A 27,479-nucleotide genomic window follows, 5' to 3' on the forward strand; every position below is an offset into this window, starting at 1 on the left:
TTTATATTGCAAAAAAATAAAAAAACTTAGTAGGGATCAAATACCACCAAAAGAAAGCTAAATTTGTGTGAAAAAAATTATATAAATTTTGTTTGGGCACAGCGTTGCATGACTGTACAATTGTCATTTAACCACTCTGCAACCGCTCACAGTAATACTACTGCGGCAGAGTGGTTCGTTATCGTCCAGCCACGTAGTATTAACGTGACTGGACTCCTCCCCTTCTGGGCGGCGCTTGCGCGCCGCCGGAGGCTCGCTCCCGCTGTTTTCATTCACAGCGGGAGTCGGGCCAGGGGAGGAGCAGCGGCGATCGCCGCTGCTCTTACCCGATCGTCGGGGATCGAGTCTGGAGATCCGCCCGCTGTGTGTAAACACAGCGGGCGGATCTCCATAGTGACAGGGAGTGACAGATCGGACTGTTCAGCATAGCTGGACATCCGATCTGTCCATGAATCACATAGTCACCTCCCCCCCTACACGTCAGTAAGCACCAGGCATACATTAACCCCTCCCTCTCCAATAAAATTAACCCCTTCCCTGCCAGTGTCATTTTTACAGTAACAGTGCATATATATAGCACTGATTACTGCAGTAATGTCACTGGTACCCCCAAAAGTGTCAAAAATGTCAGTCAGGGGTCCGATCTGTCCGCCGCAATGTCGCAGTCCCGCAAAAAAAAAAATCGCAGATCGCCGCCATTACGCGTTAAAAAAAAAACACCAAAAATGACAGAAATCTTTCCCTTTGTTAGTAAACGCAATAACTTTTGCGCAAACCAATCAAAATACGCTTATTGCGATTTTTTTTACCAAACATATGTAGCATAAAACAAATTGGCCAAAAACTTTTAAAAAAATTGGTTTTTACATCTTTTTTGGGGGGAATTTCATATAAAAAAAATGTGAAAAATATTGTTATTTTTTCAAAATAAACGCTCTTTTTTTGTTTATAGCGCAAAAAGTCAAAATCGCACAGGTGATCAAATACCACCAAAAGAAAGCTCTGTTTGTGGGAAAAAAAAGGACGTAAATTTCGTTTGGGTACGGCGTCGCACGACCGCGCAATTGTCAGTTGAAGTCGCACAGCGCCGAATCGCAAAAAGTGGCCTGGACGGAAGACAGCAAAATCCTCCGGTTGTAAAGTGGTTAAAGTAGCAGAAAATAGCCTGGTCACGAAGGGGGTAAAATCTTCCAAAGCTCAAGTGATTAAAGTATTTAAAGGGCAGATGCAACCTGAGGCTTTTCAAACAAATATTTTGCTAATGGATAGTTTTCCTTTTGAGTTAGCGCCGGTTCACACTACCGCGATACTACTTCGGGTGGCGACCTCCGAGGTCGCGGTGCGAGCAGCGCGCCGCGACCTCAGAGCGGCCGCCACGGACTTCATAACATTGAAGTCTATGGCGGTCGCCTCCTGGCCGCCCCAAAGAAGCTCCGGACCCTTTTTCTAGGTCGGAGCGACTTGTGTCGCTCCTATTAGAACGGGTCCGTAGCTTCCCTATGGGAGGCGACCTGCGGCGACCTGTGAGGCGACCAGGTCGCCCTAGTGTGAACCGGCACTCAGTGTCAAAGGGCTTTCATTTGCTTTAGAACAGCTTCTTTGTCCATACAAGTCCATGAGAATGCAAAAGAAGCTAAATCAGGGCCATAAATTCTGAATGACCTCACAAACCGATCTCAAAAGCACGCTGCATTTACCCATTAAAGCTCATTGACACAGGCCCTAAATATCAGAAAGAAAAATCAGAAATACTGCCGATGTACTATAAAAAGGGAAAACAAGGAATTTGGGGGGGTTGGGAGCAAATGATATACAATATTTACAATAATTACTAAAAACATAAGTGACAATGGTCATTAAACCCAAACATTATATTTCAACCACAGATGGGTTGTGGTAACACAAGTTCCCCCTATATCTTTTCGGGGACTCTTGGTTCCATTTACCACCCACTATGGAACTTTGGGTGTCCTCACTTTTCCTGTATTCTTGATTCTATAAAACAAAATAAAAATCCAGAAAAGAGTGGGACCCCAGTTAAACAGACCCTGTCACCAACCTAAAAAGGCCAGGTAAAAGTGCATAAAAATTAAGTGCTTATTTGCAGTGTTTTTTTTTTTTCCCCATAATCATTTAGTATTAATTTGCATTGTGCCTTTGAACTGGCTAACAAATTTGACTTCTTCAGGAAGAATCCGTTCCTTATCACAGCCCCCTCTCTCTTTGTATGTCACAGCCTCTTCTCCTGTGTCCAATTACTGTCTTTGCTGGCCCAGCACCTTCACCCTTGTCCTTGCTTCTATACATAACCTTTTAGGTAGCTAAGGAATACTATAAAAGTGTCATTTAATGACAGCTCTGAGTGCAGCGGGGCTGCTGACATCACATCCAACATAGTGACATACGGAAGTAGTCTCAAGGCTTTTGGATTTCTACACAAGGGAGGCTTTTACAAAAAAGAACATGCATAAAAAACATTTAAATGCACATCCTATGGGAAGATTGTTGCTAAGATGAATGGTCTAGCAACAGGTTCCCTTTGCTGGCCACAGCAGCTGTGCAGATCTGGGAACTCTGCATAGGAGATCTCACCACTAGGATTTCCCAATATATTAATAACAAAAAAGAAAGTTTTAGGCTGACGGATCTTTTAAACTTTGCTGCACTGCCAGGGAAGTTCACCAGCAGAGGACATAAAATACTGTGCAAATTTTTCTCTTATATTTGCAGCATGATCAGGGTATCGCACAGCAGGCCACTCCAAATCCTCCATATTATGATCCAGCAAGTCATCGGAATAGCCCTCTCTTTGTAGTACAAAGTTGTGAAGAGAACATGCACTCTTCACGATCATGTCCACATGTGAAGGCTTCAGCTGGATAGTGCTCTGAAATATCCTCCACTTATTAGCTAGAATTCCAAAAGCGCATTCCACCTGACGTCGTGCACGGCTCAGTCTGTAGTTGAAAATTTTCCCATTCAAATCCAGGCCTCTCTTAGGATAAGGCTTCATTATGTTGTTGCTTAAGCTGAAGGCCTCATCAGCGACAAACACAAATGGCAGTGGATCCCCGCCTTCTTCTATGGGCCTTGGGCTTGGAATATTAAATTTGCCCTCAAGAATTTTCCTCCCCATTGGAGAAGTGCGAAATATTTTTGAATCCCCAACAGTTCTATATGCTCCAACATCTACAGCCACAAAATTGTGCGCACTGTCCACAATAGCCATTAGCACAATGGAGAAATCGTTTTTAAATCTGGAACTCTCTGAACCATTTTTGGGTGGCATTTTAATTCTTATACGTTTTCCATCCAAAGCACCAACACAGTTAGGAAAATGGCAAGTGCTCTTAAATCCTTCACTGACAGCTCTCCATTTTTCTTCTGTGGGCTCAGGCATCACTTGATTTCTTAACAAGCTCCAGATGGCTGCACAGGTTTCATGGACAATCTTGCAAATTGTCATTTTTCCAAGAAGGAAATGAAAATGGAGTGAAGCAAATGTGTCCCCTGTAGCAAGATATCTGGAAGGGAAAAAAAAAAAAAAATCAATTACTGAAGATTCCAAATGTGTGGGCCTTATTCACTCCAGGTACTAAATATAAATATACATGACTGCATTTAGGAAATTCTTGAGAACCGAAAACAACAATTTGTAGTTTGTGGTCCAAGAAAAGTGGCAAATTGACAAAGTAAAAAAAATCAGTAAAAAAAGAAAGATCTACCTGACTGGTAAGCAACAGCCATTGTTTAAATAGAAAATAAAGTCAAGCCATATCAATACATACAAAAAACATTATACACTTACCGCAATGTCACCAGTAATCTCTCCTCTGGAGAAATGCTAGCTCTCATGTTCGTAGATGCTCTGGTCAGCTGAGGTCTAACAACTTCCAACAGTTCATCAAATGTAGTGACACTCATCCGAGCATACTCATGGAATTTCTTTGGATACTTTCGGAGTTCAAGATACACAGTGTGAAAGTGACCCTTGCTTAGCCGCTGCGAGATCAATGGATGAACCCAATATAATCGGCGTCTCTTCTTCTCCCTCAGACGTCTTCTCTTGTCAATCAGTATCTTCACAGTGAGAAGATTGATCATGAGACTCATCCACGTGTAGAAATCCATCTCCAACAAAACAGAGACAGAACCACACATCCTTAGACCATACACCAACAGGTCTCAGCATCAATAATAAAACAAAACACTTCCTGTTAACAACAAACTTACTTTTTCATCATTTGATGAAGTGTTAAATCAGAGTAGGCCTCCTTCACATGGACATCCAGCTTCATACACCAGAAGTAATGAAAGGCTGATAGTGGCCATAACTGTTTGCATGAAGCTACACATGAGACTAACCTGTGGTTAGAGACAGACATCTGAACCTGAACACATCTAACTGCATCCAGGCTTGGATACCCATTCCTAACCACAGGTTACAGCTTGGTGTGCGGCTAAATACAAACAGTGACATACGCAGTCAATTTGTCAATACTCTGTGCAGGTGGATTGTCCGCCGCTATTCACATGCGCCTGGCAATCCAGCTGCAAGAATCTGATGATTATTTCTGTCGGAATCTGGTGCATGCAGCAAAACGGCCATGTGAAAGTGGCCTTGGAGGGATAATTTACACTGGTAGTGATAAATTTTGCCAAAAACTAAAAATAGCAGCAGGGCAATAGTGATGAAAGTTTCTTAGGTCAGTAAAGAGTTAAAGAGTAACAAATATGACATTTCTGTTGCAGGAGATGACTGAAATCTGACTTGTATCTTAGTGCAGACTTCTGGGAAAATGAGTGAGCCAATCACACATGCAGGAAATGATGTTTCTGGGGTGTGGTCAGTATACATTCTGTGAACAGAACACCTCGAAGTAGCCATACTGCATTTTACAGAAAATGACAGAGAAGCAGATTGTATAGGAAAGGTCATTTTTAATAACATTCGATTACAATATGACTTGTGTCACAATTGTATATACAGTGCCTTGCAAAAGTATTCGCCCCCCTTGAACTTTGCTACCTTTTGCCACATTTCAGGCTTTAAACATAAAGATATAAAACTGTAATTTTTTTGTGAAGAATCAACAAGTGGGACACAATCATGAAGTGGAACGAAATTTATTGGATATTTCAAACTTTTTTAACAAATAAAAAAACTGAAAAATTGGGCGTGCAAAATCATTTAGCCCATTTACTTTCAGTGCAGCAAACTCTCTCCAGAAGATAAGTGAGGATCTCTGAATGATCCAATGTTGACCTAAATGACTAATGATGATGAATATAATCCACCTGTGTGTAATCAAGTCTGTGTATAAATGCACCTGCACTGTGATAGTCTCAGAGGTCCATTTAAAGTGCAGAGAGCATCATGAAGAACAAGGAACACAGCAGGCAGGTCCGAGATACTGTTGTGGAGAAGTTTAAAGATGGATTTGGATACAAAAAGATTTCCTAAGCTTTAAACATCCCAAGGAGCACTGTGCAAGCGATAATATTGAAATGGAAGGAGTATCCGACCACTGCAAATATACGAAGACCTGGCCGTCCCTCTAAACTTTCAGCTCATACAAGGAGAAGACTGATCAGAGATGCAGCCAAGAGGCCCATGATCACTCTGGATGAACTGCAGAGATCTACAGCTGAGGTGGGAGACTCTGTCTATAGGACAACAATCAGTCGTATACTGCAGAAATCTGGCCTTTATGGAAGAGTGGCAAGAAGAAAGCCATTTCTTAAAGATATCCATAAAAAGTGTCATTTAAAGTTTGCCACAAGCCACCTGGGAGATACACCAAACATGTGGAAGAAGGTGCTCTGGTCAGATGAAACCAAAATCGAACTTTTTGGCAACAATGCAAAACGTTATGTTTGGCATAAAAGCAACACAGCTCATCACCCTGAACACACCATCCCCACTGTCAAACATGGTGGTGGCAGCATCATGGTTTGGGCCTGCTTTTCTTCAGCAGGGACAGGGAAGATGGTTAAAATTGATGGGAAGATGGATGGAGCCAAATACAGGACCATTCTGGAAGAAAACCTGATGGAGTCTGCAAAAGACCGGAGACTGGGACGGAGATTTGTCTTCCAACAAGACAATGATCCAAAACATAAAGCAAAATCTACAATGAAGTGGTTCACAAATAAACATATCCAGGTGTTAGAATGGCCAAGTCAAAGTCCAGACCTGAATCCAATCGAGAATCTGTGGAAAGAACTGAAAACTGCTGTTCACAAACGCTCTCCATCCAACCTCACTGAGCTCGAGCTGTTTTGCAAGGAGGAATGGGCAAAAATTTCAGTCTCTCGATGTGAAAAACTGATAGAGACATACCCCAAGCGACTTACAGCTGTAATTGTAGCAAAAGTTGGGGCTACAAAGGATTAACTTAAGGGGGCTGAATAATTTTGCACGCCCAATTTTTCAGTTTTTTGTTAAAAAAGTTTGAAATATCCAATAAATTGCGTTCCACTTCATGATTGTGTCCCACTTGTTGTTGATTCTTCACAAAAAATTACAGTTTTATATCTTTATGTTTGAAGCCTGAAATGTGGCAAAAGGTCGAAAAGTTCAAGGGGGCCGAATACTTTCGCAAGGCACTGTATGTATATATATAAAAAAATTTTTTGCTATTTTTTTCCCCACGAAAGTGTAGTAAATATTTACCTTTTTTGGTTAAATGAAGATACAATTTTAGATCTATAGGAAAAAAAAAAAAATACCCAACCCCATTCCCCCCTTTAAAATGGGATATACTTTTGAATATTATATGAAATAGAAATTTGTTGTGTTAGGTTTATGCATGTAAATGTAATGTCTCTTGGTATCATTTAAGTTCAGTTTTAAGCAATCTCATACCTTGGGCTTACTATGTATGGCCAAACATACTTCATCGAAGTATGATAGTACTCTCTCTTCTTCCTGCCTCTCATATCTTTTTGGGGAGAATTGCAGGTGCTGCAGTGGCTGCAGTCAAATGCAGATCTTCTAATCAGTATTTTTAAAAAGATATATAGTAACATTGTTAGGTTGTATTAATTTTACTCATTTATACAAAATTCAAAGGGGTGATCCATTATGTACATATGATGCTCATTAAAGAGGTAGTATAGTCCGCTTTTTAACTTTTACCTACAGGTAAGCCTACAGTGGGGATCGAAAGTTTGGGCACCCCAGGTAAAAATTTGTATTATTGTGCATAAAGAAGCCAAGGAAAGATGGAAAAATCTCCAAAAGGCATCAAATTACAGATTAGACATTCTTAGAATATGTCAACAAAAGTTAGATTTTATTTCCATCACTGACCCTTTCAAAATTACAGAAAACAAAAAAAATGGCGTCTGTAAAAGTTTGGGCACCCTGCAGAGTTAATATCTTGTACTGCCCCCTTTGGCAAGTATCACAGCTTGTAAACGCTTTTTGTAGCCAGCCAAGAGTTTTTCAATTCTTGTTTAAGGTATCTTTGCCCATTCTGCCTTACAAAAGTCTTCCAGTTCTTTGAGATTTCTGGGCTGTCTGTCACGCACTGCTCTTTTAAGGTTTATCCATAGATTTTCAATTATGTTGAGGTCAGGAGATTGTGAAGGCCATGGCAAAACCTTCAGTTTACGCCTCTTGATGTAATCCCCCGTGGATTTCGAGGTGTGTTTAGGATTATTATCCATTTGTAGAAGCCATCCTCTCTTTAACTTCAGATTTTTCACAGATGGCATCAACTTACCATCCAAACTTTGCTGAAATTTTATTGAATCTATTTTTCCTTCTACTTGTGAGATGTTCCCTGTGCCACTGGCTGAAATACAACCCCAAAGCATGATTGATCCACCCCCATGCCTAACAGTTGGACAGAGGTTCTTTTCATTAAATTCTGTGCCCCTTCTTCTCCAAACGTACCTTTGCTCATTCCGGCCAAAAAGTTCAATTTTAACCTCATCGGTCCACAGAACTTGTTTCCAAAATGCATCAGGCGTGTCTATATGTTCGTTTGCCAAGTTCAAACGCTGATTTTTGTGGTGAGGACGTAGAAGAGGATTTCTTCTGATGACTCTTCCATGAAGACCATATTTGTACAAGTATATCTTTATAGAGGAATAGTGTACCACAACTCCAGTGTCTGCTAGACCTTTCTGGAGGGATCGTGCAGTCAAACGTGGGTTTTTAATTGTTTTTCTCACAATCCTGCGAGCTGTTCTGTCTGATATTTTTCTTGGTCTTCCAGATCTTGCTTTAACTTCCACTGTTCCTGATGACTGCCATTTCTTAATTACATTCCAAACAGAGGATATTGACATCTGAAAACGCTTTGCTATCTTCTTATAGCCTTCTCCAGCTTTGTGAGCGTCAACTATTTTCAGTAACAGTTTTCTAGACAACTGCTTAGAAGATCCCATGGTGCTGATTGTTAGGGCAAAGTCAGAGGAGTCTGGGCATTTAAAACCTTTGAGATTGACATCACATGGTCTTCCCAGACGATGATTGAGAACAATCCATGACACTGGCAGGTCTCAGCCTTGCAAAGGGGGCTGTGCATGCTATAAATTCTGCGGGGTGCCCAAACTTTTGCAGACGCCATTTTTTGTTTTCTCTAATTTTGAAAGTGTCAATAATGGAAATAAAATCTAACTTTTGTTGACATATTATAAGAATGTCTAATCTGTAATTTGATGCCTTTTGGAGATTTTTCCATCTTTCCTTGGCTTCTTTATGCACATTATTACAAATTTTTACCTGGGGTGCTCAAACTTTCGATCCCCACTGAATAATAGGGCTCCAGCCACTCACTGAACATGTCAGCTCTCTCGGTGTCCGGGCAACCATGTCGGGGCTTCGTTCTAAGGTAAGTATTTCATAATGAGCTAGTATGCGATGCATACTAGCTCATTATGCCTTTGTCCTGCAGGGTTTTTTTTTTTTTTGTGAGGATACAACCGCTTTAAGGCGTTACTAAACCCACAATGGTAAAATCAGTTTGTATATGCAGTAAAGCATGCTTGTTATACTCACGGTGGAACCTAAGGGGTTAATCCTCTGCATTGTGTAAAAAGGGTGTTTGATCCAGTCTTCTCTGATCCTCCCCTTCTTTTACGGTCTCCAATTTATTTGCTGAAAGAACAGAGCCTTGGGGGCACTCCACACATGCTCAGTTTGGTGTGTATTGCTAGAGATGTTTTTTTTTTTTTTTTTGAGTGCATGTGATAAGCACAGGGCCAATCATAGGACAGCCTCATAGGACAGAGGAGAATGAAAACTCCGATTACAAGCTTTAACCAGACACTGATAGAAGTCATAAGACTGCTATATACTGCTGATGAGAAAAGATATTTAGCAGTTTATATTTACTAAAATAATTGCATTCCCATGTTCTGTGTAATGTGGGAGACCAGATATAGAAAATGCAGGCTCCTGGGTTTAGTAACACTTTAAAGCAATCTTACAAGTACACTGTTTCCCCGAAAGTAAGACATCCACCGAAAAAAAATCCACTTACAGTTTTGCCTCTCGCTGAAATACAAGATCCCCCCCCCCCGAAAATAAGACCTCCCCGATAATAAGGCCCCCCAAAGCTACAGTGACTCTGGACTGTAGCGGCGGGCACCGCTGCACAGCTCACTGTTGGTCGCAGCTCAGCCGGAGCAGACAAGTAGTGAGAGGTCTCTTTTAATCAGAGAGCACGCGCCGCCGCCAGGACAAGCTGCCGCCTGCTGCTCGCTCTACCCTGACGGAGTCTGGCTGACTCACAATTAGAAAGTGAGTCGCGCGGGGCAGGAGTTGGGCACATTGTGTGGACACACAGGAGTGACTGAGGTAGGGGGGAAATGTCTGATAAAGGGGTGGGGTGGATGTCTGGTGAAGGTGTCCACTAGCACAGGGGTGGGGGGGGGGGGGGGAGTATATTTATATTTATATTAATCTGCCCTAATTAACTAATTTCCCTCCTTCTCTTTTAGCCACCATTGCTGTAATTTTAAATTTATATATTTTAATATTTAAAAGTTTTGTTTGGTTTTAATGTGTGTTTTTTTTTTTAATGTTCTTTGTGCCACATTTAAAAATGTGCATAAATGCTTTTACTTCTTTTGTAAACAATTTTGCAATGCTTTTCAACAGAATAGCAATTTTAGTGTCCTTATAAATGGGACAGAAATACTTTTTATTTACAGTAACGCCAATTATATTAAAGCCCAACACTGATCAAAGGAGAAAATGTTTGTCTTTAGCCTGCATAAAAAAAGAAAAGAAAGCCTTGCTTGCATCACAGTTGAAAAAAAAAAAAAGAAAAAAAAAAAAATTTATGAAGTCTGGAGTGTAAGCCAAAATGTTATTCACTGAAAAAATCTGCTGAGTGAGGTCTGTGCATAGTGGAAACATACATTCCCACTACATGGACTGCATTAGTACACAGAAAAGCCACCAGGAGAGACTCTGGCAAAGAAGCAGAGACACGGTAACAAAATCACAACCACATCGTTTATATATATATATATATAAAATCGGTCATGTAAGGCTTGTGCTGCATGATGGCCAAAGTTCCTTCTCCTGAGTGCAGCTTACATTCCCCTAGTAGTGTATGAACAAATCACTATACATCCACAGCAAAGCTAAAAGATAAAGCGAGCCATACACTATGCAAGTTGTGTTCTGTTCCTGATTAACTTTGTTTCGTGGGTTGCCTTGTCACCACCCTTCTGCCCAACATCGTTCGAATAAAAAAAAAACAAAGGAGTCAGATGAAAAGACCCAAATCCCTTTATCCTGGGAAGGAGTTAAAGAGGACTCCATAATGTCCTAACACCTGAAGAAAGATCTGTACCAAGCCAGAAGAAGTTATACCTGAAGACGCTTTTGCCTGATCTCCAGCAACTGCTTATAGAAGTCTGAGTCCTCGTTGTCTACGGCAATCATGAACACACAGTAACCTGAGTTAAGAAACTTTTAAGCGTATTTCTACTGTTTACAGACCATAGTTTCTGCTTATTTGCCAGGCATCTTGCTTGTTATATCTGTCAGACTTGTATTATATTCCTAATAGTGTAATAGTTTTGTATGTAATGCATATTTATACACTGCAGAGGTCTGAGCTTCCTTGCTAATACCGCAAAGTAATCTTACTACAGTCAGGGAAAAAAGTATTTGATCCCCGGCTGATTTTGTAAGTATTACCACTGACAAAGAAATGATCAGTCTATAATTTTAATGGTAGGTTTATTTGAACAGTGAGACAGAACAATAACAAACAAATCCAGAAAAATGCATTTCAAAAAATGTATAAATTGATTTGCATTTTAATGAGTAAAATAAGTATTTGATCCCCTATCAATCAGCAAGATTTCTGGCTCCCAGGTGTCTTCTACACATGTAATGAGCTGAGATTAGGAGCACTCTCTAAAGCGCCGTACACACGCACCAATTGTTGGCCGACCGATCGGCCCACTTTTGTCCAGTGTTGTTGGTTGGAATGTGCCTAGACTGCACACAAATTTTTTCGGCCAACAACAACCAACTTCAGAAGTGATGTCATGTGATGGTTGACTTTCCGTGTGTTTTTTCTTCTCTGAGCATGCCCAGTCTTGCTCATCTGATTTTTGTCGGCCGAAATCTGTACTGACTGACAAACAATCGGCCGTTCTGTTGTCGGTTGTCTGAAGCATCATACTAACAAGCCGACAATCGGCTGATCAGACGTTGGCCGAATATTTACGGCCAACAATCGGTGCGTGTGTACGGGGCTTTAGGCTCAGTTCATACTGGGGCGGCTTTAAAGTTGCCCGACTTCAGCGGGGCTTGCAAACGACTCCTCTAATATAAGTTAATGAAAGTCGCCCCCAAAGGAGTGCAGGAACCTTTTTCTAAGTCGGAGTGACTTGAGTTGCTCGATTAGAACGGTTTCATTGCACTGAATGGAGCGAGACTTGCCAGACAGGTAAGTCACCTGACAAGCTGCCCCAGTGTGAACCGGGACTTAAGGCCCATTTCACATGGGCTTTCCGATCAGGTCCGCCGTTCAGTTTTTCCGATCGGATGCTCCATGCACCAATATGGAGCAGGGGATGTCAGCGGTGACATGTCCGCTGACACCCGCTGTTATCCAATCCAATTCTGTCTGTGAAATCCAGATGGATGGAAACCCTATTTTCAGCTCTAGGCTCAACAGCCAGAGGCCCTAACTCTAAACCATCTTATTTATAGCCATATCCATGACAAACTAACACAACATAAATACAGTGAAATAATTAATGCATTAGTAAAGAGACTGCCATGTGGCATTCATAAGAAAGCATATACTACATCATGCAACAGGCCAGTGCTGTGAAGCAGTTATACAAGACCAACAGCAATATTATTAAATCAGCAAAGTATAGGAACTGTATATGAGGCTTTGCCACAACTCGGCAATTCGAAATATCCAATATACAGATTCCCAGGCAGTGAATAGGACGTAGCGGGCTAGAGCCACAACATTAATAAAAATACTGTCCTTATTTTCCTACAAACAGAGCTTTCTTTTGGTGGTATTTGATCACCTGTGCGATTTTTTGATCATGCGCTATAAACAAAGAAAGAGCGTTAATTTTGCAAAAATAACAATATTTTTCAAATTTTTTTATATGAAATTCACAAAAAAAAAAATGTAAAAATCTAAATTTTTTAACATTTTCGGCCAATTTGTTTTATGCTACATATGTTTGGTAAAAAAAAAAAAAAAAAAAAAAAAAAATCGCAAAAAGCGTATTTTGATTGGTTTGCGCAAAAGTTATTGCGTTTACTAACAAAGGGAAAGATTTTTGTCATTTTTTGTGGGGCTTTTTTTAACGCGTAATGGCGGCGATCTGCGATTTTTTTGCGCTACTGCGACATTGCGGCGGACAGAACGGACCGTTGACTGACATTTTTGACACTTTTGAGGTTACCAGTGACATTACTGCAGTAATTAGTGCTATACATATGCACTGTTACTGTAAAAATGACACTGGCAGGGAAGGGGTTAACTGTATTGGAGAGGGAGGGTTTAAGTGTGTCCTAGGGGTGTGTTTCTAACTGTGATGGGACAGGTCTACTATTGTAAAAACAGAGATCAATGGTTCTACATAGTAGAACCGTCTGATCTACATTTTTACACAGGGGAGAATGACAGGCGGCTTGTTTACATTAGCCGCCTGCCTTTCTCCCGCTCTACCGACGATCGCCGAGTGACATCGGGTCCGCCGGTCACACGCACGGACTCCTTAGTGAACGAGCTCGCACGCTATTGGCTCACAAGCCGGTGACAGGCTAGTGACGTATATATACACGTCACTTTGCCTGGCCGGGGCTGACCGCCGCAGTATATTTACTTGCGGCGGTCGGCAAGTAGTTAAGAATAGTTAGGGTTATCTTGGAATTCCACATTAAGCACACCAGTGGGGGTGTTTAGTAAGCACCACTACCCATAAAAAAGGTACAACTTCAAAACCAAAACCTGGGGACTTGGCTGGAATGTAAGTAGCCAATGCATATCCACTGTGATCCTCAATGCATAATAGCTCATGAATATAATTGATTGTGTAGGTTGGGGGAAAAAAATTAAATAACAATTGATCTATGATAAATTCCTATGCCTTCAAATGTATGGGACCAACTTAACCTTAATGCATATGGGAAAAAGTATTCTGCACAGAACACAGAAGAAAGATAGGTTTTTGAGTTGGTAAGTATGAGGCAGGGAGGCAATCAATAGCGTGATCATAGGTCATACATTTATTAGTAATGTTGGGTGAAATTTCACTACCGCGCAGGATAAATTGATTAAAGAAAGGTGCCAGCGATGTGTGTACAGAAAACAAGACAAACAAGTAACATAAATAACAATACCGGCCGGTGTGGATGTATAATGTAAAAAATATCAGGGTGATGAAAAAAGAAAATTCACAATGAATAATTTTTTTCCAGAAGATGAATGGCTTAGATAGTGGTTCTTCCCTGATATAAATCCTGTGGAAGCTCGGATGCGAGAGAGGATGTGTTGTTCCGATATAGCCAGATATATGGGGAATAATAGAGAACTCCCGTTAAGGTGGTTATGTGTAAGTTCTGGTTAAAGTATCGGTGCAGTTGCGTTTTTTTCCTGATGTTAGTCAGGAGTGTGAATAATAACTGATGAATTGCATCAAGTAGAATCACCGTGACATGCGGAGGATTGTTCTGAAAGAATTATCCTGGTACATGTGTGTGGCCGATCGGACCAGGATAATTCTTTCAGAACTATCCTCCGTATGTCACGGTGATTCTACTTGACGCAATGTTTCACCCTACATTGCAGCCACAACTGCGCTGACATCCAGTCACAGAAATGACCAACAGCACAAGGAATTTCAAGGTACTGTAGAGGGGTGAAAAGACAGCTGAGACAGCTGTCAGGTATACGAGCAACGGGCACGGCAAATAGGACACTTACAGCTATTTACAGGTATCGCCAAAATAATTTCCACACAAAGATCCCCGAGTTAAGCTTTCCCAAGCTCAATATACCTCATATAAGTCCCCCCAGATCCATGTACCCACTTCACCATGATTAGCACTTAAGCTATCATCACCAGCTCATCGGCTACACACGAAGAGAGTTTTTTTTCTTAATGCATAAGGGTAAAAAAACTCATACCTTTAGAACTGCTTTCAGCCTACATTCGCACTAGTGCTGCTGAATAATCGTGCTTCCTTCAGTACATTTTCTGCTGGGATATCATTGCTGCTAGGAGGAAGAGACTGAGTGTTAGCACAAACCAATGCCAAAAATGAATGTACATACATTTTTCGCTCCTACTTAAGTCGATGGGGCTAAAAACACACTGCATAGCACCAAAATAAGCACAAGCACCTTTCTAATTCATACTGAATCCTGTTTTATTGATGTAAACGGGCACCACAGCAGCGCAATGGCAGACGCACAACAAACCACACAACTATTATCTGGTACTAAAATCTGAAAAAGGTTCTACTGCTTCCCTTCAAAAACTGAAAAAGTGAGAAAATCAGAAGTTTGTATGTAGTATACAGAGGGTAATACAATGGATGGCATTGTCCATGCATTGATGTAAGATGGTGTCGCGCTAATCCAAATATGTAAATAATGCTGATAAAGGAAAAAACAAGTCCCAAGTGCAGTGACTGAGTCCACTTAAACTGTAGATATGGAGGAGTGCAAATAGGAAGGACCGCCACCAAACAGTAATCTGAGGTACTCTTACCAACTTGATAGACCCCTCAGGGTCAAAGCACGCCAAAAAGGTATAATGAAATCTGTGGTAGGGAAGGACCGATCACCTCCAAACACTTTCTCCCATTATCGACCAGATTGGGTTCCCCAAATGAAACTCCTTCAGGCACTCAGAAAATGTAAAAAGATGACCCCCTCATGGTGTAGTATTTCAAAAATTTAATAAAGAAATAAAGGAGAGCAGCTTACAGTTATGTTGCTTAAAATTAGCGTTCAGCGGTTGGATCATGTGGGTATCCCACCATCAAAATGGCCACCGCGTCCCTCATCTGCGCATGCGTCAGAGCGCTAGCCAATCCCGACGCGTTTCGTCATATAGTGACGTCGTCAGCCTATCCCTGACGACGTCACAATATGATTATATGTTTGGTGGTGGACCTTCCTATTTACACTCCTCCATATCTACAGTTTAAGTGGACTCAGTCACTGCACTTGGGACTTGTTTTTTCCTTTATCAGCATTATTTACATATTTGGATTAGCGCGACACCATCTTACATCATTTCCACTGAAGATATTGTTTTCTTGTCTTTTTGTGTCAGCAGCTTTCCTTTAATATATTATACGGGTACTGATTATACTGGTTTTATATCTTATATAGTCTATATGATATTATCATGATTATAGCGCAGCAAATTTACCACATTGATTGTTCATGCATTGCTTATGAAAACCAAAGCATTCAAATGCGTGCATTTTTCAAACACATTTTCACACTCATTTTCTATGCAATTTAGCCACTGCATTGAAATTAGCCATGTATTAGAAATGTTGGAACACAATTTGACTCCCAATATGCTATTTAAAAATGAAACATCAGCCAGAGCCTATTTATTTATTTTGCACAGCAGGGGTCAGGAACCTTTTTGGCTGAGAGAGCCACGAACACCACATATTTTCAAATGTAATTCCGTGAGAGCCATACACTATATTTCAGGGGTCGGGAACCTTTAAGTAAGTAAAGAAGTGACGAATTGCAAAATATGCCCTGGTCATTAACGGGGTAAAACCGTCCAGGGCTGAAGTGGTTAAAGGAGCTGAAATATTAAAGTTGACTTCCCCTGTTCACATTAGTGCGATTTGCAGGGCACGACAATGGAAAGGAGAAATAACCTTAGCGCAAACAGAAAGTGGATGTGTAGCCCATATGTGCCAAAATGTCAATGTCTGGGGAAATGTTATTAAAAAATCCCACTGTACATATGGCTGCAGGCCTGCAGCACTTCTTCAGTGAGGGTATCGGGAGACTCTGTAAACTGTGAATAAAAGATAAAAGAAGGTGCAGGCTAGCCTATCATTTTTTGCTTTCTGTGCTTCCCTGTCTCAACTTAGTAATTGCAAATTCTATTTCTAAAAGAGTATTTGCAATTACTTGAGACAGGGGAAGCACAGAACGCAAAATATTTACACTGACGAGTGACTGACTGACCTGTCGCTTCAGGACCTTCCTCGGCTCTACGCTGAGCCCGCGCTGCCACCTGGAGAAGAGGGAGGTGGCCGGTGGTGGGTGGAGTAAATTTAGAAGCGGAGGAGGAATTTGACCATTGCCCTCGCTCTCCCGCTGTCACATGACGGCGCTGACGTCACGTAACATCACTGGTTGCTAGACACCAAGTGGCATACTAGCAACCAGTGTGGCCGCAGCGCGAGCCAGATGCAGCCATCAAGAGAGCCACGTCTGGCTCGCGAGCCATAGGTTCCCGATCCCTGTTGTACAGTGTAGTGAGAACCTCGGTCACTTTTCATTGCTGCCCGTGTCTGCGTTTTTAGAGATTTCTTTACTTGATTTTAAAGTAAGCCAGAAAAGAATTCCCACCATTCATTCACATTTGTTTTTGAAACATGAAACAAGGAGAAATCTCACCACAGACACACCTACCCCTGTGACAAATGTACCAGCTGGGGAGGGAGAATTTCTCTCATTTCCCTTAGTGTCAGGAAGCAAGGGGGATCTCCCTAACAGACCCCAACAGAAATCTCAATGAAGGTTCTATAGGAGGTCTATTTATAAAACATATGTGGCATGAATGTCAAACACTTTCGCACACACACACTAAAAGAAACGTCACCAATCACCATAATTTTTGTAAGAGATTAATGTCTGTATCATAAACTCCATCTATTGGTCAGAATATGTTATAGTTTTTTGAACTGTCTCAGTTGAGAAAGCGATACTGTACTTTGGCCAGTAGATGGAGCCGATGGTACATCAACTGACCTCTAACAGAAATGACAGCTTAGCTTAGCAGTTCAAATCAATGCAATTGATAAAGCACATTCTTAAAGAGGTTCTTCACTCAGCAGATCACTACACATGACTGCAGCCCTGGCCTAAGGACGGTGTCACACAAGTCTGCAACTCACCAGCAACAAGACCCTTCAAGAGGAACTTCACCCTACATTACAACTGACTGTACTGTAGCCTATGGTGTCCGGTGCAACCAGCTGTGTCTGCACTGAGAACATGCAGTATACCCCCCTGTGTGTACATACCTCTGTGTCTGTATACCCCCCTATGTGTACATACCCCTGTGTCTGTATACCCCCCTGTGTGTACATACCTCTGTGTCTGTATACCCCCCTTCTGTGTACATATCTCTGTGTCTGTATACCCCCCTGTGTGTACATACCTCTGTGTCTGTATACCCCCCTGTGTGTACATACCTCTGTGTCTGTATACCCCCCGTGTGTACTTACCTCTGTGTCTGTATACCTCCCGTGTGTACATACCCCTGTGTCTGTATACCCCCCTGTGTGTACATACCCCTGTGTCTGTATACCCCCCTGTGTGCACTTACCTCTGTGTCTGTATACCCCCCTTCTGTGTACATATCTCTGTGTCTGTATACCCCCTGTGTGTACATACCTCTGTGTCTGTATACGCCCCTGTGTGTACATACCTCTGTGTCTGTATACCCCCGTGTGTACTTACCTCTGTGTCTGTATACCCCCCTGTGTGTACATACCCCTGTGTCTGTATACCCCCCCTGTGTGTACATACCTCTGTGTCTGTATACCCCCGTGTGTGTACATACCCCTGTGTCTGTATACCCCCCTGTGTGTACTTACCTCTGTGTCTGTATACCCCCCTGTGTGTACATAACTCTGTGTCTGTATACCCCCGTGTGTACATACCTCTGTGTCTGTATACCCCCCTGTGTGTACATACCCCTGTGTCTGTATACCCCCCTCTGTGTACTTACCTCTGTGTCTGTATACCCCCCTGTGTGTACATACCTCTGTGTCTGTATACCCCCCTGTGTGTACATACCTCTGTGTCTGTATACCCCACCCCCCGTGTGTACATACCTCTGTGTCTGTATACCCCCCTGTGTCTGTATACCCCCCTGTGTGTACATACATCTGTGTCTGTATACCCCCCTGTGTGTACATACCCCTGTGTCTGTATACCCCCCTGTGTGTACATACCTCTTCGTCTGTATACCCCCGTGTGTACATACTTCTTCGTCTGTATACCCCCGTGTGTACATACCTCAGTGTCTGTATACCCCTGTGTGTACATACCTCAGTGTCTGTATACCCCCCTATGTGTCGATACAGCTGTGTCTGTATACCCTCCTGTTTTTACATACCCCTGTGTCTGTATACGCCACTGTGTGTACATACCTCTTTGTCTGTATACCCCCCTGTGTGTACATACCTCTTCATCTGTATACCCCCTGTGTGTACATACCTCAGTGTCTGTATACCCCCCTATGTGTCCATACAGCTGTGTCTGTATACCCACCTGTGTGTACATACCTCAGTGTCTGTATACCACCCCTGTGTGTACATACCCCTGTGTCTGTATACCCCCCCCCCCCGTGTGTACATACCACTGTGTCTGTATACCCCCCTGTGTGTACATACCCCCGTGTCTGTATACCCCCGTGTGTGCATACCCCTGTGTCTGTATACCCCCCTGTGTGTACATACATCTGTGTCTGTATACCCCCCTGTGTGTACATACCCCTGTGTCTGTATAAACCCCTGTGTGTACATACCTCTTCGTCTGTATACCCCCTGTGTGTACATACTTCTTCGTCTGTATACCCCCTGTGTGTACATACCGCTGTGTCTGTATACCCCCCTATGTGTCGATACAGCTGTGTCTGTATACCCACCTGTGTGTACATACCCGTGTCTGTATACGCCACTGTGTGTACATACCTCTTAGTCTGTATACCCCCCTGTGTGTACATACCTCTTCGTCTGTATACCCCCTGTGTGTCCATACAGCTGTGTCTGTATACCCACCTGTGTGTACATACCTCAGTGTCTGTATACCCCCCTGTGTGTACATACCGCTGTGTCTGTATACTCCTCTGTGTGTACATACCCCTGTGTCTGTATACCCCCCCCTGTGTGTGCATACCCCTGTGGCTGTATACCCCCCTGTGTGTACATACCCCTGTGTCTGTATACCCCCCTGTGTGTGCATACCCCTGTGTCGGTATACCCCCCTGTGTGTACATACCTATGTGTCTGTATGCCCCAGTGTGTACATACCTCTTCGTCTGTATACCCCCCTGTGTGTACATACCTCTTCGTCTGTATACCCTCTGTGTGTGTACATACCTCAGTGTCTGTATACCCCCCTGTGTGTACATACCGCTGTGTCTGTATACCCCCCTGTGTGTACATACCCCTGTGTCTGTATACCCCCCCTGTGTCTCTATACCCCCCTGTGTGTGCATACCCCTGTGTCTTTATACCCCCCTGTGTGTACATACCCCTGTGTCTGTATTCCCCCCTGTGTGTACATACCCCTGTGTCTGTATTCCCCCCTGTGTGTACATACCCCCCTGTGTGTACATACCCCTGTGTCAGTATACCCCCATGCGTGTACATACCTGTGTCTGTATACCCCCCTGTGTTTACATACCCATGTGTCTGTATACCCCCCCGTGTTTACATACCCATGTGTCTGTATACCCCCCCCCCCCTGTGTGTACATACCCGTGTCTGTATATTGTATAACTTCTTGTGTGCACATACCCCTGTGTCTGTATACCCCCCTGTGTGTACATACCTCTGTGTCCATATTTCTCCCTTTGTACACATACCCCCCTGTGTTCGTATATACCTCTTTATCTATATACACCTCTGTGTGTGCATATCACTTTGTCCATATACCCCCCTGTGTGTGTGTATACCCCCTGTATGTACATACCTCTGTGTCTGTATCCCCCGCTGCGTGTACATACCGCTGCGTCTGTACTCCCTTCTGTGTGTACATACACGTGTGTGCATACCCCCCTGGGTGTACATACCTCTGTGTCTGTATACCCCCCTGTGTGTATATACTCCTGTGTCTGTATACCCCCCTGTGTGTACTTACCTCTGTGTCTGTATACCCCCTGTGTGTACATACCTCTGTGTCTGTATACCCCCCTGTGTGTATATACCCCCCTGTGTGTACATACCTCTGTGTCTGTATACCCCCCTATGTGTATATACTCCTGTGTCTGTATCCCCCCCTATGTGTATATACTCCTGTGTCCGTATACCCCCTTGTGTGTACATACCTCTGTGTCTGTATACCCCCTTGTGTGTACATACCCCTGTGTCTGTATACCCCCCTGAGTGTACATACCCCTGTGTCTGTATACCCCCCTGAGTGTACATACCTCTGTGTCTGTATACCCCCTTGTGTGTACATACCTCTGTGTCTGTATACCCCCTTGTGTGTACATACCTCTGTGTCTGTATACCCCCGTGTGTGTACATACCTCTGTGTCTGTATACCCCCCTATGTGTACATACCCCTGTGTCTGTATACCCACCTGTGTGTACATACCTCTGTGTCTGTATACCCCCCTGTGTGTACATACCTCTGTGTCTGTATACCCACCTGTGTGTACATACCTCTGTGTCTGTATACCCCCCTGTGTGTACATACCTCTGTGTCTGTATACCCACCTGTGTGTACATACCTCTGTGTCTGTATACCCACCTGTGTGTACATACCTCTGTGTCTGTATACCCCCCCTATGTGTACATACCTCTGTGTCTGTATACCCCCCTGTGTGTACATACCTCTGTGTCTGTATACCCCCCTGTGTGTACATACCTCTGTGTCTGTATACCCCCCTGTGTGTACATACCTCTGTGTCTGTATACCCCCCTGTGTGTACATACCTCTGTGTCTGTATACCCCCCTGTGTGTACATACCTCTGTGTCTGTATACCCCCCTGTGTGTACATACCTCTGTGTCTGTATACCCCCCTGTGTGTACATACCCCTGTGTCTGTATACCCCCTTGTGTGTACATACCCCTGTGTCTGTATACCCCCCTGAGTGTACATACCTCTGTGTCTGTATACCCCCTTGTGTGTACATACCTCTGTGTCTGTATACCCCCTTGTGTGTACATACCTCTGTGTCTGTATACCCCCTTGTGTGTACATACCTCTGTGTCTGTATACCCCCCTGTGTGTACATACCCCTGTGTCTGTATACCCACCTGTGTGTACATACCTCTGTGTCTGTATACCCCCCTGTGTGTACATACCTCTGTGTTTGTATACCCCCCTATGTGTACATACCTCTGTGTCTGTATACCCCCCTGTGTGTACATACCTCTGTGTCTGTATACCCCCCTGTGTGTACATACCTCTGTGTCTGTATACCCCCTTGTGTGTACATACCTCTGTGTCTGTATACCCCCCTGTGTGTACATACCTCTGTGTCCGTATACCCCCTGTGTGTACATACCTCTGTGTCTGTATACCCCCCTGTGTGTACATACCTCTGTGTCTGTATACCCCCCTGAGTGTACATACCTCTGTGTCTGTATACCCCCTGTGTGTACATACCTCTGTGTCTGTATACCCCCCTGTGTGTACATACCTCTGTGTCTGTATACCCCCCTGTGTGTACATACCTCTGTGTCTGTATACCCCCCTGTGTGTACATACCTCTGTGTCTGTATACCCCCTTGTGTGTACATACCTCTGTGTCTGTATACCCCCCTGTGTGTACATACCTCTGTGTCTGTATACCCCCTTGTGTGTACATACCTCTGTGTCTGTATACCCCCTGTGTGTACATACCTCTGTGTCTGTATACCCCCTGAGTGTACATACCTCTGTGTCTGTATACCCCCCTATGTGTATATATTCCTGTGTCTGTATACCCCCTGTGTGTACATACCTCTGTGTCTGTATACCCCCCTGTGTGTACATACCTCTGTGTCTGTATACCCCCCTGAGTGTACATACCTCTGTGTCTGTATACCCCCCTGTGTGTACATACCTCTGTGTCTGTATACCCCCCTGTGTGTACATACCTCTGTGTCTGTATACCCCCCTGAGTGTACATACCTCTGTGTCTGTATACCCCCCTGTGTGTACATACCTCTGTGTCTGTATACCCCCCTGTGTGTACATACCTCTGTGTCTGTATACCCCCCTGTGTACATACCTCTGTGTCTGTATACCCCCCTGAGTGTACATACCTCTGTGTCTGTATACCCCCCTGTGTGTACATACCTCTGTGTCTGTATACCCCCCTGTGTGTACATACCTCTGTGTCTGTATACCCCCCTGAGTGTACATACCTCTGTGTCTGTATACCCCCCTGTGTGTACATACCTCTGTGTCTGTATACCCCCCTGTGTGTACATACCTCTGTGTCTGTATACCCCCCTGTGTGTACATACCTCTGTGTCTGTATACCCCCCTGAGTGTACATACCTCTGTGTCTGTATACCCCCCTGTGTGTACATACCTCTGTGTCTGTATACCCCCCTGTGTGTACATACCTCTGTGTCTGTATACCCCCCTGTGTGTACATACCTCTGTGTCTGTATACCCCCCTGTGTGTACATACCTCTGTGTCTGTATACCCCCCTGTGTGTACATACCTCTGTGTCTGTATACCCCCCTGTGTGTACATACCTCTGTGTCTGTATACCCACCTGTGTGTACATACCTCTGTGTCTGTATACCCACCTGTGTGTACATACCTCTGTGTCTGTATACCCCCCCTATGTGTACATACCTCTGTGTCTGTATACCCCCCTGTGTGTACATACCTCTGTGTCTGTATACCCCCCTGTGTGTACATACCTCTGTGTCTGTATACCCCCCTGTGTGTACATACCTCTGTGTCTGTATACCCCCCTGTGTGTACATACCTCTGTGTCTGTATACCCCCTTGTGTGTACATACCTCTGTGTCTGTATACCCCCCTGTGTGTACATACCCCTGTGTCTGTATACCCCCTTGTGTGTACATACCCCTGTGTCTGTATACCCCCCTGAGTGTACATACCTCTGTGTCTGTATACCCCCTTGTGTGTACATACCTCTGTGTCTGTATACCCCCTTGTGTGTACATACCTCTGTGTCTGTATACCCCCTTGTGTGTACATACCTCTGTGTCTGTATACCCCCCTGTGTGTACATACCTCTGTGTCTGTATACCCCCCTGTGTGTACATACCTCTGTGTCTGTATACCCCCCTGTGTGTACATACCCCTGTGTCTGTATACCCACCTGTGTGTACATACCTCTGTGTCTGTATACCCCCCTGTGTGTACATACCTCTGTGTTTGTATACCCCCTTATGTGTACATACCTCTGTGTCTGTATACCCCCCTGTGTGTACATACCTCTGTGTCTGTATACCCCCCTGTGTGTACATACCTCTGTGTCTGTATACCCCCCTGTGTGTACATACCTCTGTGTCTGTATACCCCCTTGTGTGTACATACCTCTGTGTCTGTATACCCCCCTGTGTGTACATACCTCTGTGTCCGTATACCCCCTGTGTGTACATACCTCTGTGTCTGTATACCCCCCTGTGTGTACATACCTCTGTGTCTGTATACCCCCCTGAGTGTACATACCTCTGTGTCTGTATACCCCCCTGTGTGTACATACCTCTGTGTCTGTATACCCCCCTGTGTGTACATACCTCTGTGTCTGTATACCCCCCTGTGTGTACATACCTCTGTGTCTGTATACCCCCCTGTGTGTACATACCTCTGTGTCTGTATACCCCCTTGTGTGTACATACCTCTGTGTCTGTATACCCCCCTGTGTGTACATACCTCTGTGTCTGTATACCCCCTTGTGTGTACATACCTCTGTGTCTGTATACCCCCTGTGTGTACATACCTCTGTGTCTGTATACCCCCTGAGTGTACATACCTCTGTGTCTGTATACCCCCCTATGTGTATATATTCCTGTGTCTGTATACCCCCTGTGTGTACATACCTCTGTGTCTGTATACCCCCCTGTGTGTACATACCTCTGTGTCTGTATACCCCCCTGAGTGTACATACCTCTGTGTCTGTATACCCCCCTGTGTGTACATACCTCTGTGTCTGTATACCCCCCTGTGTGTACATACCTCTGTGTCTGTATACCCCCCTGAGTGTACATACCTCTGTGTCTGTATACCCCCCTGTGTGTACATACCTCTGTGTCTGTATACCCCCCTGAGTGTACATACCTCTGTGTCTGTATACCCCCCTGTGTGTACATACCTCTGTGTCTGTATACCCCCCTGTGTGTACATACCTCTGTGTCTGTATACCCCCCTGAGTGTACATACCTCTGTGTCTGTATACCCCCCTGTGTGTACATACCTCTGTGTCTGTATACCCCCCTGTGTGTACATACCTCTGTGTCTGTATACCCCCCTGTGTGTACATACCTCTGTGTCTGTATACCCCCCTGAGTGTACATACCTCTGTGTCTGTATACCCCCCTGTGTGTACATACCTCTGTGTCTGTATACCCCCCTGTGTGTACATACCTCTGTGTCTGTATACCCCCCTGTGTGTACATACCTCTGTGTCTGTATACCCCCCTGTGTGTACATACCTCTGTGTCTGTATACCCCCCTGTGTGTACATACCTCTGTGTCTGTATACCCCCCTGTGTGTACATACCTCTGTGTCTGTATACCCCCCTGTGTGTACATACCTCTGTGTCTGTATACCCCCCTGTGTGTACATACCTCTGTGTCTGTATACCCCCCTCTGTGTACATACCTCTGTGTCTGTATACCCCCTTGTGTGTACATACCTCTGTGTCTGTATACCCCCTGTGTGTACATACCTCTGTGTCTGTATACCCCCTGAGTGTACATACCTCTGTGTCTGTATACCCCCCTATGTGTATATATTCCTGTGTCTGTATACCCCCCTGTGTGTACATACCTCTGTGTCTGTATACCCCCCTGTGTGTACATACCTCTGTGTCTGTATACCCCCCTGTGTGTACATACCTCTGTGTCTGTATACCCCCCTAATGTGTACATACCTCTGTGTCTGTATACCCCCCTATGTGTACATACAGTTCTCTGAAGAGATAGAAGTCCTCGTTTTTCTCACTAAGCTGCGCACATAACATACCTCTCAATCCCTCACTGTCAGAAGAACAGGCTCACAAACCTCACTAAGGGCAACAGCACTTCCTTCAACGGTGAAGTCTGCCCTCATCAAACATGGCCGACATACTACGGAGGGCGTACGGTGACAAATCACCTCAAGCGCCCTCCACAGCTTTCTCAGTTATTAATATTAGTATAATATGTGATCGTCCTGCTCTACCTCAATCCTTCACACACAACTCTGCCATTCCTGATCTGTTTTATCTCTTATTCACAGACCGGCGACATGTTTTTATACAAAGGTCACCGCACCCCAGTGACCAATCACAGCTCTTGTTTTAGAAGGAGCGGCAGAGAGGTGCTCTGCTATTGGTGGAGTCCGCGCACGGTGTGTCCAGTGTGTGGAGGAGAAGGTGACCGGGCACAGAGCTCCTTCTACTTCCGCCTTCCCACCACACACTTCATAGAGCCGGGGACACCGGGACTCAGGTGGGTTGGTGGTGATATCAGTGAATGGACGGTGTATGTACTGTATCGGTGAATGGACGGTGTATGTCATGTATCAGTGAATGGACGGTGTATGTCATGTATCAGTGAATGGACGGTGTATGTCATGTATCAGTGAATGGAAGGTGTATGTCGTGTATCAGTGAATGGACGGTGTATGTACTGTATCGGTGAATGGACGGTGTATGTACTGTATCGGTGAATGGACGGTGTATGTCATGTATCGGTGAATGGACGGTGTATGTCATGTATCGGTGAATGGACGGTGTATGTCATGTATCGGTGAATGGACGGTGTATGTCATGTATCAGTGAATGGACGGTGTATGTCATGTATCAGTGAATGGACGGTGTATGTCATGTATCAGTGAATGGACGGTGTATGTACTGTATCGGTGAATGGACGGTGTATGTCATGTATCGGTGAATGGATGGTGTATGTCGTGTATCAGTGAATGGATGGTGTATGTACTGTATCGGTGAATGGACGGTGTATGTATTGTATCAGTGAATGGACGGTGTATGTCATGTATCGGTGAATGGACGGTGTATGTCATGTATCGGTGAATGGACGGTGTATGTCGTGTATCAGTGAATGGATGGTGTATGTACTGTATCGGTGAATGGACGGTGTATGTCATGTATCGGTGAATGGACGGTGTATGTCATGTATCAGTGAATGGACGGTGTATGTCATGTATCGGTGAATGGATGGTGTATGTACTGTATCGGTGAATGGATGGTGTATGTCTTGTATCAGTGAATGGAAGGTGTATGTCATGTATCGGTGAATGGATGGTGTATGTACTGTATCGGTGAATGGATGGTGTATGTCTTGTATCAGTGAATGGACGGTGTATGTCATGTATCAGTGAATGGACGGTGTATGTCATGTATCAGTGAATGGAAGGTGTATGTCGTGTATCAGTGAATGGATGGTGTATGTACTGTATCGGTGAATGGACGGTGTATGTCATGTATCGGTGAATGGACGGTGTATGTCATGTATCAGTGAATGGACGGTGTATGTCATGTATCAGTGAATGGACGGTGTATGTCATGTATCGGTGAATGGACGGTGTATGTACTGTATCGGTGAATGGACGGTGTATGTCATGTATCGGTGAATGGATGGTGTATGTCGTGTATCAGTGAATGGATGGTGTATGTACTGTATCGGTGAATGGACGGTGTATGTATTGTATCAGTGAATGGACGGTGTATGTCATGTATCGGTGAATGGACGGTGTATGTCATGTATCGGTGAATGGACGGTGTATGTCGTGTATCAGTGAATGGATGGTGTATGTACTGTATCAGTGAATGGACGGTGTATGTCATGTATCAGTGAATGGACGGTGTATGT

General features: G+C 43.9%; 1 protein-coding gene across 1 annotated transcript; it reads right to left on the bottom strand.

Moving 5' to 3' along the window:
- Positions 1 to 1,587: 1,587 nt before the first annotated feature.
- LOC309551219 (uncharacterized protein) lies at positions 1,588 to 25,702 on the bottom strand. The gene is made up of 3 exons (XM_082251722.1): positions 25,630 to 25,702; positions 3,809 to 4,131; positions 1,588 to 3,524 (listed from the first exon to the last, which is right to left on the bottom strand). The coding sequence occupies exons 2-3, from the start codon at positions 4,129 to 4,131 to the stop codon at positions 2,651 to 2,653; spliced, it is 1,197 nt and encodes a 398-aa protein (XP_082107848.1). The 5' UTR covers positions 25,630 to 25,702; the 3' UTR covers positions 1,588 to 2,650.
- Positions 25,703 to 27,479: the final 1,777 nt, after the last annotated feature.

Source organism: Pelophylax lessonae (assembly GCF_965119305.1).
Source record: "Pelophylax lessonae genome assembly, chromosome: 3".
Classification (NCBI taxonomy): Eukaryota; Metazoa; Chordata; class Amphibia; order Anura; family Ranidae; genus Pelophylax; species Pelophylax lessonae.

What these genes read in the sequence shown, in the direction of transcription:
- LOC309551219 (XM_082251722.1), bottom strand. Translation starts at nt 4,131, where the DNA reads ATGGATTTCTACACGTGGATGAGTCTCATGATCAATCTTCTCACTGTG. An exon ending in AGATTACTGGTGACATTGCG is followed by an intron (nt 3,525 to 3,808) that starts GTAAGTGTATAA and finishes TTTCCCTTCCAG; the next exon opens with ATATCTTGCTACAGGGGACA.